The sequence below is a fragment of the Loa loa genome, assembly GCF_000183805.2.
Source record: "Loa loa unplaced genomic scaffold supercont3.470, whole genome shotgun sequence".
NCBI lineage: Eukaryota > Metazoa > Nematoda > Chromadorea > Rhabditida > Onchocercidae > Loa > Loa loa.
The window spans coordinates 27,512-40,508 of NW_018108650.1; the positions used below are offsets into that span (position 1 = coordinate 27,512).

At 31.6% G+C, this 12,997-nt stretch overlaps 4 protein-coding genes across 4 annotated transcripts in view; 3 read left to right on the forward strand and 1 right to left on the reverse strand.

The window, feature by feature from the left end:
• Window positions 1–1,409, forward strand: part of LOAG_18728 (hypothetical protein) — a gene marked incomplete at both ends in the record, with an annotated part of 3,153 nt that extends 1,744 nt beyond the window's left edge. Inside the window, 3 exons of the mRNA XM_020451391.1 lie at window positions 256–446; window positions 972–1,131; window positions 1,317–1,409. Coding sequence (XP_020304828.1) covers window positions 256–446; window positions 972–1,131; window positions 1,317–1,409 — 444 coding nt within the window. The remainder of the gene's footprint in view (window positions 1–255; window positions 447–971; window positions 1,132–1,316) is intronic.
• Window positions 1,410–2,182: 773 nt separating this feature from the next.
• Window positions 2,183–2,646, forward strand: LOAG_18729 (hypothetical protein; the record flags this gene model as incomplete). The annotated part of the gene is made up of 2 exons (XM_020451392.1): window positions 2,183–2,335; window positions 2,590–2,646. 2 exons carry the CDS (start codon window positions 2,183–2,185, stop codon window positions 2,644–2,646), a joined length of 210 nt encoding a protein of 69 aa, XP_020304829.1.
• Window positions 2,647–4,813: 2,167 nt separating this feature from the next.
• Window positions 4,814–8,549, reverse strand: LOAG_08259 (transcriptional regulator; the record flags this gene model as incomplete). The annotated part of the gene is made up of 9 exons (XM_020447654.1): window positions 4,814–5,896; window positions 5,986–6,167; window positions 6,315–6,442; window positions 6,550–6,766; window positions 7,109–7,351; window positions 7,539–7,612; window positions 7,885–7,989; window positions 8,411–8,469; window positions 8,525–8,549. 9 exons carry the CDS (start codon window positions 8,547–8,549, stop codon window positions 5,493–5,495), a joined length of 1,437 nt encoding a protein of 478 aa, XP_020302139.1. The 3' UTR covers window positions 4,814–5,492.
• A 3,095-nt stretch (window positions 8,550–11,644) lies between these two features.
• The window catches only part of LOAG_18730 (keratin), a 3,095-nt gene continuing 1,742 nt past the window's right edge, over window positions 11,645–12,997 (forward strand). Inside the window, exons 1-3 of the mRNA XM_020451393.1 lie at window positions 11,645–11,764; window positions 11,971–12,165; window positions 12,849–12,965. Of these exons, the coding sequence (XP_020304830.1) occupies window positions 11,654–11,764; window positions 11,971–12,165; window positions 12,849–12,965 (423 nt within the window). The 5' untranslated portion in view covers window positions 11,645–11,653. The remainder of the gene's footprint in view (window positions 11,765–11,970; window positions 12,166–12,848; window positions 12,966–12,997) is intronic.

Sequence of the window (12,997 nt, forward strand, 5' to 3'; positions counted from 1 at the left end):
TTTTTTTTTTTTTTTTATCTCAAATAAAAATTACTAATCAAATATTTGTTTTGTAAAATTTTTTAAATTTATTTTTATTGTTGCAATCTTGCAATAACAAATTTTAGAAATAAAACAAATTGAATGGTCGTTTAAAATTTATGACATTTAAATTTAAATAATTAAATTTTTAATTGTTTATTCCCATATATTTCGAAATTACAAAAATGAAAAAAGATAGGAATAAGAAAAAATAAAATGTTTAAATAATTTCAGAATACAATCGATATCATTGTTCATCATCTTGGTGTAGTAATTAATCAAGCAACCGGAAATTTGGAATATTTCAATCATTTAATTCCCATTGATACATTTGTTATTTCATTAGATAATTATCAAGCAACACCTTATGGTACTACACCAAACATCATACAACAAACAATTTCCGGCCAAATTTTAGGAACAACGTTTGTCTCAATTTCATTATTTAAAAAAAAAAAAACTACCATTTATACTTTTAAACAAAAGTAAATGTAGTCATTTGTGTTAAATTATCGAGTTTTTTTGTAATAATTTTTGCATTATTTATTACAATGAGTTGATAAATTTGCATCAAATTAATAAATTATTTAAGAGCCAAAAAAAAAACAATAATTCTTTTTTATTAATTTGCAAAAATAATTTTATGGTTATAAAATTTTGTTATGAAAAAAAAGAAAGAAAATGTCAACAAAAATTTTAGGATGAAAAAATCAAAGACAAATCATTCCCTCAATTAAACATTTTAATAAAAATTCCATCATCACGAAAATATATTGCTATATTAAAATTTTTAAAATTTGCTTAAATTTTAAATAAAATGAAGATTTTAATAAGCATAAAATGTAATTTGATCATCTTTCATTCAGGAAATTTGATAGTTAAATGAATTTTAAATTTTAATTTCTTTCCAAATTTTCAAATTACAAAATTTAAAACATAACAAATTTCAGTTTACAACTTGCATACAATGTTCAATGTATTGATAATAATTATGGTCCAAATTGTGATTTGAAATGTACACCTGCATCAATCAATAATTTGCATGCAGCATGTATATCAGTTATTACAGGAATGCATCATTCATGCAAATATGCAAGCAATTCAATAAAAGTTATTATCAAAAATTTTCAATTAAATTTTAACATTTCTTTTTATGACTTATTATTACTGTCTTACTTTGATCCACTTTTGTAAATATTAATCATTTCGAATTAAATTACGATTTTATTCATTAATTACAACGAAAAAAAAGAGTGACTTTTTTTTTTTTGAAATTTAATTTGATATTATTTTAGATATTTGATTGCACACCATGTCCATATGGTTTAACAATAAATCAGACGAAATGTAATACGCCAAATATTACTCCAATTATTCATGTTAGTTAATTTTTAATTAATTGATTTGTGAATTTAATACTTTTGCCATTCATCCAGTTTTGAATGTACAAAAAGTTGCTAAATGTAAGTTTAAAAAAAAAAAAAAAAAATCTGATCAAAAAAATGTGCAACAATCGATTTGTTAAAATAAACAAATTCATTTATATCAATCATTGAATTAAAATTTTTTCCATCCTAAAAATTGTTTAATAAAATATCTATTTACTTTTTGTTTTTCTTAAAATTTCGTCTTTCAGAAAGGATTTTTTTTTACTTTTTTTAAGAATTATTGAATAATTTTTTTTTTATAATGTTTAAATGAATTTTATTTTTTTTTAAATTTGATAATTTTAATTTTTTTTTGTTTTTTAAATTCAACAGAATCTCGTCTCATCAGCATTTCGTATTTGGACCATTGTACTTGGCTGTCTTCTTGGGATCGCTATAATCTTCATTATTCTACTTGTTATCACATTTATAACGTTAGTAATCTTTTATCTTTTAGGTTATCATAACTTTTTAATTTTGTTAATCTTTTATCAGTTTATCTCGAAAGTATTAATTAACAATATAATTTAGCATGTTTTCTTAACGTCTGAATTATATAGACAAATTAGTTTTTGTTTTTGGAAATTTGAAAAATTGGCAGCTTTGTTCAAATTTCAAAATTTTATGAAATAATTATCATAATATGTTTGAAATCATTATCATATCATTGAAAAAACTAATATAGATTGAACAAACGTGATAAAACAAAGTTAACATTACGAAATCGATATCACATGGGAAGTACCTATAACACAAGTTATAGAACGCATCCTGGTAAAACATTACTAACCAGGAAACCTGATGAATGGCAACGTAGCAAAATTAAAGCTACGACAGGAGACAGTGGCATTTCTTCACATACAGCAACATTCGAAGAACCAATTGAGGTAAATTACAGTAACAGAATGCGTAAATGTTTCAATTTTTCAAAAATATATTATAATTTCTATAAAAAGTATACAATAGTTAAAGATAAGTTATTGATTAATTTTGTAAATTTTTGATTATCACATTTCTTCTTCATAAGATCAAATATCTCATACTGACTTACTTTTTTTTTTTTTTTTTGGTCATTCTTTGAATTTTTTTTAAAGTTCTTGGCAGTTATTTTCCAAACTCAAATTATTCAGGTAATTTACAGGATCAATACATTCGCAGTCATACTGCATCAATAGGAAGGCGTGAAGCACAAGTATGAATGAATTTATGGTAGCATTATTAGTTGAGATTTTTTGAATTTTTTTTTTTAAATAAGATCTCATATGATCTAACATTTGGATGAATGAGGTAGGATGTAAAATTTCCTATTCCGGTAAAATCATTGATAAATTCAATTCAAGATTTTTATTGCTCAAACAGTACGATGAATTATTTGGAAATCACTCAAGGAGCTTTTAAATTAGATAATTTTGAATTCAATAAATTTTTAAAAATTTTTATTTGTACTACCTCTAAGGTTTTTTCTCTTTTCATTTAATTTAATTTTTAGTACAGTTTATTTTCTGTTTTGGTTTTTTCTTCTTTTTTTCCTAATTGAAGTTTGACGTTATTTGATTTTCAAGTATTGCTCCATTTTTTTCTCGAAAATTCGAATAATTAAACAAATAATTCATTTAAAAACTTTCGTCATCTATCATTTTTCTTTTTCCTAAATCATTCCGATCGTTATCACTGATAACATTTGTGATTTGGTGGTACAACAAAAGTTGAGTGAACAATTATAAGATTTTTTGGATATTTTAAATTGGAAGTATCCTAATGTTTATTTTCCAATTTTTATTTCAAAAAAAAAAAACAAAAAGAAGTTCTGAATAGAAAAAAGGGCTAAATAAAAGCCCTTTTGTACCTCAAAATTTATTTAATTTTAAAACCGAAAAAAAAGAGAAAGGAGTTGGTTAAAACTTAAAACTCCTTAAAGTTTAAATTTTATGAATTCATTCGTTTGCTTTCATTATGCATTTAATTAATTCATCGCATAAAACTGCTTCTTTATACATCAATTTTTTTTTCTTTTTTTTTTTTCCGCAGGTGCTTGTTTTATGTTAATTATGATTATTTGCATTTGTTAAATATGTTGTTAGCTTATTCGATGCATATACATTTTTGATAATTAACCTTTCATTTCCGCAATTTTTTCACATATTTAAAACCATTCTATTCTTTGATCTTTTCCATTTCATTGATAAATAAATCTAACAAATTACTGATAATAAATGTAAAAATTTTGCAAGTTAATAATTTCTTCTTGTTATTGTAATAATTTTTTTTTCATTTAAAATTGCTTCAATTAACAATGAAGCATATTTAATTTGTTGATTATGCTTATTTGATAGGATATTATTGATAAAGCAAATAATGCATGAATTTTTCCTATACAATTATCATATTTTAAAAGAAACAAACACAGAGAGAGGGAGAGAGAGAGGGAGAGAAAGAGAGGGAGAGGAAGAGAGAAGAAACAGAAAGGATGAAATTTAATGAATTCTTAACTAATCTTTTTCTTTTTTTTTCGACTTCATTTTATTTTAAAAGATTTTTATGCTTAATACAATTAAGTACACAAACACAAACCGAATACATTCATTACAAATCCACCACTCCTTTTTTTCTTCTGTTTAGTTTTGCTACTTTCCTCCAAAAATATTTATACTTTGATGGAATTTGAAAAATGTTCGGTGTTATCATTAAAGTTTCTAATGAATGACGGACAAGTGATTTGGTAAAATTATCAGGTCCCAATTCTACTGACTACAGAAAGTATTGATTTTTTTCAGGTTAAGTTTTACTGCATATCGAAGATATATGGAAGTTAATCGTTTTGATAAGGCTAAAACCATTCTGTCAAAAAGTTTAAAATAATAGTGAATAGGAATTTTTCATCTGATATAACTGAGATTAGTTAAATCTCACGAATACTTCAATTCTGATATTTGATATTTCTAAGTATAATTTAAGTCAATGAATTAGAGCTAAATTCTAAGATTAGAATTATCTAATTCTCATTTACTCGCAGGTAGGATAATCATAAGCATATTAACAAGCAGCTAGGGAAATATAAAGCATTTTATTGAATGCAAGTTAGCAATGCTTTTATAACAATATTTCTTCCTCCTACGAAGAACTAAATCGTTCGGAGACCCGAAATGTTCTTACGATATGTCAAACGCAATAATGCTAGCCGTTACTTGTCTACAGATATCAAATTTCAGTTTTTTTTCCGAAAAATTTAATAAAAGGAACACAATTTTATGATTAATCCCAAGAAATGCCGACTGTACATGTAGAAACAATATACTGGACAAAACATATTAAAATAGATAACGATCACCAAAATCAAAGATTATTAATGTTAAGAAGAGGACACCATGCAAAAAGCAATTCTGGATATTAGTTATTACAAAACAAATGCAAAGGAAGTAAAAACGATTAGAAGAAAATTTGGATCCATTTGCATAAGAAAGTAAACAATGATGACAAATATTAAAAAAAATTTTTTTTTGTAAACATTAACGAAGACTTCGAAAGTTTTTAAGTCATGTTAATAAATTCGACTCCGCTATATCCGTTCTATTTGCGCAAGACGCATATTTTGTACATGCAATAGTTACTTGTATACATAAATCTACTTTATGATAATAGGATTTTCTATAGCTTCAAAAGTATAAATGACAGAAAACGCACGAATTTTTCCAGCCATCCTGAAACAATTATTCAATAAGCCTACCAATATTATTAATTTTACAAAAATAAATAGAATATTTATAGAAACTTCCAGAAACAAATTATTAAAAATAATACCAAGCAGATTAAACAAATTTACATAAGAATTTGAGAAGCGAAATACTTTGCGTTAATCTCTCTTTTCAGCTGAAACATTTCAAATATGACGACATAAAGAATAATACATAACCAGATCATATGTTGTTCTGTAAATACCAGAAACAAGAATGATCATATCCCGAAAATTCAAAATACCACTAAAGAAAATAGCAACAGAACACATGAAAAAAAAGCAAATCTTTATATATAATTGGTGATAGAAATCTATGTGCAGACGAATATGGTGTTAGGTACCGCTTTTTGCACCTTTGAAGCTACTGATAACGAGTTGGGTTCCTTCTTAAGCGATAGCAAAATACCATATAAACATTCGGCAACTGCTGGATCCACAACATTTCCATCTGTAGATGATGTTTCAGGGGAGTTTTCAGATAAATCACTAAAACTTTCGCTTGTCGAAATTTCTGGACTTGTCCTACTGGTATTTGGTAGTAGTTCATTGCCATTCACTGTTTCTCTGCTTTGTTCTTTTGCCGACAAGAGCGTGTTATTTACGACGCTTTTTGTATTACCTGAACTTCCCGAAGCTGAATTACAACCAACATCTGAGGAACCACTGCGATGGAAATTGCTTGAGCAATGGCGTTTTCCAGAGCTTCCACGAGATACTAAAAAAATTTGAACTGATGTACACAACGATGAGTTCCCGAACTATCTTCGAAATAATTACGACCAGAAACGATTTGAAGAAACTAACCTTGTGAAGATCTCTTTATTGCTTTTTGAATTTCAAATGCCCACCAACCAGGAATACCCTTTGAAGGTTGCTGTTCAACAGTTGCACGTGACATACGGTTTCTACAAGTGCAATCCGTTAAGCGTTCTCTCAACTCCCAAACACGTACACTCCGTTTTGGATTAAGCACCGGATCACAGTTCCTATAACATCTCGGTGTTTCTACGAGTATTAAAACCAAAGGAATAAATTTAAAGATACAAAGGAAAATAGCATCATAAACTAATATAAATTTTCCGCAATAACTCGTTCGAAATGTATCCAAGAATTAAAGGTAAATAATAATTCACCTGCAATAACGATTAATTGGAATCCCGAGAAGGCCGGCCAGCTTTTCCATGACGATGTCGCATTTCGCATTAATTTTTAAACAGGATAACCTATCCTTTGGTGTCCACTGAAGATTTATAATAGCTATCTGTAAAAAGTATAACTTCTTACCTAAACCCTATAGTAATGTCATAAAACAAGATTACAAAAGGCGTAGGAACAACACAGATCAATAACACTATTGCTGCAACGAACCTGTGTACCACACCTTGGTTTTGGCCACAAAAAATGATATTCTTTAAGGACAGCTAAGCTTGTTCCTATACACAAAATGAGATCACATCGATCAATTAAAGAAATGATTCCATTCCAGTTTAACGGCCATGGGACCTTACCAGCTTCACCAAAATGCACAATTGTATCCGCTAATTCATTGTTGCACACCAGACACATGCGGCCAGTACCATGACGCCTAAAGTGGCGAGGGATATTCAATATCAACTAGCAGAATTAACGAATATGCAGAAGCTTTTTAATCAGCTTTCTAGCCCACAATACCTCTAGCTAAGGTAATTTAACATGTAAAAGTTTATGCGGATTACAAAAATATGTATTTGTTCCTAAGCGTAAAAATATATTTTAAAAAAAGTAAATAAGGCAACGGTATACGAAGGAATGAGTAGTTCATGCCATGTTATAAAAATTTCACTCATCACAATATTAAACAAAAAATTACGAGTAAGACATAGTTTGTATGAAGAAATCTGTTAAGAGATGAATGAACTTTTTTAAAGAAAATATTGCTAAATCTAACCTGAACTGACTTTTTTCAGTGACATCGAAAGGACGGATGTACTGTCGTGGTGGCTCACAATGTTGGCATACTTCAATATGCATATTTCCGTGGATTTCAGAAAGCATTTTTTGTGGTAAGCCTGAACGCAAATGAAGGCCATCGCAATTCTGTGACAATATGTGACGCACTAATCCACTCCGACACATCTCTTTCAATATCATATGGCTTGCAGTTGGCCCTGATTCCACTGGGTTCGCACATCTAAAATTGAAATTGTGAGTGGATCTGTTTTAACTTTGGTAACGTAATACGGACGCAAAAGCAACATGCGACAAGGCAAACCATCTGTTACAGTTATAAAACACGTTAGGCAGATGTTGTATGTATAGAAGAGATGCATAATAACGATCCTGCAAAAATACCAAAGTAGAATAAATTAAAAACAAACTTCAAAGATACGATCCCTTTTTCAGCTAAGGTCCAAACACCATTGGGACCACGATAATCTGGTATTGATGCTGCCTGGAATGTTACCAGGAATTTCATCAAAGATTCCTCTTTAATCCAATGAATTTACGAGTAAATTACCATCCGAAAGCTTGTATTTTTAACATTACTTTTTAAAGATCCATTTGTACTTCGCAAGCTATTACCACTTACTTGCGCCGCTTTAAACTATCTGACTTACTTGATACTTTTTAACTCGATCGATGATTTTCAATTTTGCAACTCAGAAAAAAGCCATTATGCAAGGTAGGAAGCTTAACTGAATTCTTTTAAAGGCGAAATCATACCGTGCTAATTCCGGCTCCCGTATATACGACAGTGCATTTTGACTTCTTCAATAAACCAGCCAAAATTTTGCATTTCTCAGCAACCACATCATCAGCCTCTTCCACCTAAATTCAGTAGCATGAAGTAACGAATCAAAACTAGAATCTCCATGTCCACGTAGTAGATCTCCTGATGTAACAATGGCATGGATACCGTGTTGTACATCAACAGTTCCACGAGAACTGCTGGCTCATAATACCAATCATTCCGTTTAATCAATGTCTTTGTATCTTCCTTGAAAGTTCTGGAACAGATATACACGATGTCTAGACACAGCCCGATCATTTTAATTCTTATCCCACGGTAAAAGACGTTCAGGTTAGAAAAACAAGAGTACATCTTATAATAAACATTTAAACTATAAATTATAACATAACAATTTTCCCTTTAGTCAAAAAGTGAAATCGAACTAATGTTTAAAAAAAAAGTTCCAGAAGTATCCTTCTTACATTTAGATAAAAAGATTATAGAATTTTACAAAACAACCTCTCGTAAACGCTCCGCTCTCTTCATGGTACCAGTGTAAAGTCTACAATCGCCATAACCTGAAATAAAATTGAGTAAATTTCAGAACTTCATGTATTCATTCTGTTCATATACGTCGCATATCCAGAAGTTTCACCATTACCTAAACCTCAAACAGGAATTATCGTCAAGTTAAATGGCTCGTACGATGGTGCAATATAAGGATTGCGTGAAATACACACTCACGTGCACCCTATGCATAAGCAATAGCGCACTGCTAGACCAGCAGACAATAAGTGCAGCCTGCTGGTCCAGTATGCAACCGGTGGGATGCTACGCGAACACATATGCACACATACATACATACATACATACATACATACATCCATCCATTCATACATATGTACATGCATACGTACATACATACATACGTACATATATGCATATATATGTATATATATATATGAATAACCTGCAAACATACACACACACACACACATATACATACATATGAATTCACATACGTGCTCACGGACACACACGTACATACGTGCACACGCACACACAAACACACCCGCTGCAGTGGATTGATTTCTGTTGTCATACTACTGTTTCCTGTAGATGAAAGACACTCGTGTGTATATCCTCCTGTCGTACGTGTATGTATGGTTTACGTGTGCATGATGTACTTGTGGATGTGGGTAAATGTGATATAAATTTAAACGTTTAAGTGTTAGGTATAGATCAAGTAACGTGCGGTTGATACGTAAGATTGTGATTATATGTATAAATATGATACACGTGTAGGCGTGTAGGCGTGATTTATAAAAATGAAAAATTCTTATAAAAAAATTATAAACAAAAGGCAGGATATTCTACAATGAATTGAATGGCATAAGTGGACAAGCAGAAAATAGCACGGATGTAGATTGAAGGTCTGAACTTTGAACTCTGGAACGGTAGCATACGAAGTAACTTCTTCGTACGTTATGAACTTCAAACTTTAAGAACAGCAAGGTTAACAGCTACTTCTCAAAAGAGCGTAAACTATGGAAAAAGTAGTCTTTTTTCTCAGGATATATTTTCATTAAAGATATTTCTAGGAAGTTTGGTGAGTAATGAAAATTTCCTCTCTCCTCTCTTTTCTCGATCCCCTTCACTATCCCGCTTCCTCGCACCTCTCTGTTTTTTCTCAAAAAGTGATTAGTTCAATCGCCATATGTAGTATTATGTGATTTAACAACTTTAAGAAAGAATAAATATTTTAGATGAAATAGCCTAACAGGTAGAAAGTCGTTTATAGTTTATGAACTTATGATTGGTCTTGTTTAAATTGCCGCCTCCGTGATTACCGTCTCCATCATTGGTTCCTAGAGCGCCACTTTCAATGTGATCGGATTATCGTTAACTGAATTTGCCTCCATGACTTGAGTAAGTATTCGTGTTTCCGGAACGGGTTCCGGAAAGGAACTAACACTCATAAGGGTTTCTTTCTTTGGAAAGAAATTTCAAATTTTATTTTCGTCGAAAAACCAATTTAGAGATAAACTTTTTGTGGGAATCACTTGCTGAAGGATAGCTTACCATTTATGTCTCTATTATGGAAATTGCGTAGCTTCTTGTTTTCCGTTGCTGCTGATTAGGAATGATTCAGTAAATTTCGACTATTTGTTGAAAGTAATTTTTTAAACTTTAGGTGAATCTTAATTTTTGACCTCAATTTCTAATTGACTACTAGAATATAAACTAGATTAAGACTAATCAAGCATTCAAATCTGTCAAATCGGAATTCGAGCTCTACTATGGCTTAAATTTTGCCCTGACGGTGGATGACTCCGTTGCACTTCGCGACCATTTCATAATTCAACGTTGCTGATCGTCAGTTGGGCGTGGAGTGTTTCCAGTGGGGGTGGAGTAATTTAGTGGCTTAGTTCGGATGGGGTGTATTGACGATTTCGGGGTCAGGGGTCGTGGGAGAAAGGAGAAAACAGCTCAGTCTGTTTTGGTTATTGATAATCGATCAGGAGAGAAATGAGAGTAATCAGTCCTACAGTCCTCGATATTTATTTGTCCTTGATGGTTAATGTATCCATTATTGTGGATCGCTATCAGGTACTTCAACAACCAGATCCTGAGCATTTCGGAATAACTCAAGTTCCATTTTCTAATCTTTGATAGGAAAACAGATGAAAGTCAGTTTAGGTCTACCCAAACCGGTTCACATCTCTCATGTACAAAAGCTGTCAGAATTATATATTTTGAAAAATAGTATATATTTCGAATTATATATTTTTTCGGAATTGTACATATATTCTGGTTCTTCTGTTAAAATTTGGACATTCCTTCAGCTGTCTGTGATATCTTCTTGTGATTCTAATTTATCCGGTTTTCGCTGTTTTTCAGATTTCAGGCATTAAATCAGGTACCTTTGATTAAACCTTCCTGAGCCTGCTGTGTTTATGTCTCTCATATTTGTTGAGCATAGCAACGGGCTCGGAGCAAAGAAGTGAGAGAAAAGCACGCATTACAGTTTTCGGATCTCATTTTTGTAAATTTATGCAAATTTTTATCTCACCATTTCCTCTCAAATCGCCCGTTTTCTTAGCCTGCCTACTCACCCTTAGACATTCATTACTCCTCAATGTCTGACTTGAAAGCGGTTGGTTCTCGTTTCTTCTCCTGGCGTGACATGGCGCTGTTCCACTCGGCTGTCTCGGACTTGTCCATTACTGGTATTTTGGTTTTCCTTTTCATTTTTCTTTTCCTCTTCTTCGATTCCGACTCTACTTCGAAGAACACTTTATCGTGCAGAGTCGCCGTTCGTCATTGTTTTGCTAGTGAGAAAGAACTGGTTTCTATTTAGGAAGTAATAAAATTTTGAAGGAAAGTTTTATCATCAACTTAAATCCAAAACACTTTTGGGAATTTAAGATTTGAAAAAAAAAACCAAATCAGATAAAGTGAGTGTAAGATAGTTGGGATGTGATGAATCTATGAAGAGCAGGAATAAGTGGAAGGAATAACACACTTCTTTCCTTCGTGGAATCAATTTATGACGTAAAGTTTTTCAACTCTTATATCCTGAAAAGGGGTTATCTTTACGAATGATTTTTAATAACTTTTGTTGAAATTGTATATGGCTTTCAGTGAGAAAGAAATATGATTATAATCGATCTTTGGTTGGGAAGTATATCGTGTTCTGAGCAATCAGCTTTATGAAATGTTTCGCTGTTTTGTGATGTTTCAGAAAATCTTGTTCCAGGCATGAAGGGACCGGAAAGCAGCCAGAGCATCACTGATAACATCTTGTCAAATCCTTATTCAGGTATTCAGTTTGCATTCGACAAACGACGTCGAAACCTGGAAAAGCGTAAGGTGCATACTACGAGTAATCCAGTGTTAAAATTGTGCGAAATTGCACTCGAGAAGACTTTTCTTTCACTACAAGAGTTATAATTTATTCATTCTTTTCATTGTTTCTTTCGGAAATCTCATGTTCCGTTGACTCATATCGTTAATAAACTTTTAAGCGCTGTCATTTGGACACTTTTACAGCCAATCTTCACCGCATGACATTTCAGAACCGTTTGTTGCAATACGAGGCGGATTTGAAAGACGGTAAAAAACTTAGTGAGCAACAGATCGAAGCTCGGTATTGTATCGGAGAAGTCGATACACAGCTAGAGTTTCTGAAAGATATCAGCAGGGTCTTGCAGACACTGCAAAAGGAATACCTTCGTGGCGTGAAACAGCGGGATGATGGAATGAAGAAAGAGGTAAGTTGGGTCAAATGATTTTTTTTGTTGTTTTGCAGGTTTATGTTATTATGATGCTATATCCAGTTATCGATCGTCATCTGTACCATAGAATCTCAATGTATGGTGGAAATAATAGGTTTGGAAACAGAAGTCAACAAGATCCATCATAATTTTCTACGAGCATGTGCATTAGAGATCTTTTTGATTAAAAGATGATACGAAAGATGCCGTTTCAATTAAAAAGAAAAACAAAATTCATTGGGGAGTGGACACTGCTTGCTGTCCGAAAGTGGATAGGTGTTGCGTTTTGCTGAGTTGTAATCGTGTAGAAGAACATGATTACTTAGCTGGTAACTGAGGTTTTAGAAGGTGGTTCATGACAAATACTGAAATGGGGAAAGGGGGTGGGAGGAAGAGAAAACTGGAACTGTGCAAGCACGATATGGCTATGTTGACACACAATCGCTTCTCAGTGGGATTCGGAGCGTCGTGCGGAATCTAGATTTTATTAGTCGTTGTAAGATTTCTGTGGTGTATATAGGTAAAATAACTCAGTGATATAAGTTTTGATAAGAGATAAATTTTGATGAGAGATAGGTTTTGATAAGAGTTTGTAATTCAGTTTCCTAATTTGAAACTTTAGAAGGAAATTGGTAGTGGTATTTCTTCTTTTTTCTTTTTGAAAGTTTGCTTCATCTTAGCTCGCTGAACATGAACGAAAACGTTTGGAGGATTTTATCTACTTTCAAAATATTATCGAACGATTCGGTAAAGCGGAAGTCAAGGATGTCTTCTTAAGTGGCACGGATAATAAAGCGGTAAATTTGGATATATCCATATTCCTTGTACT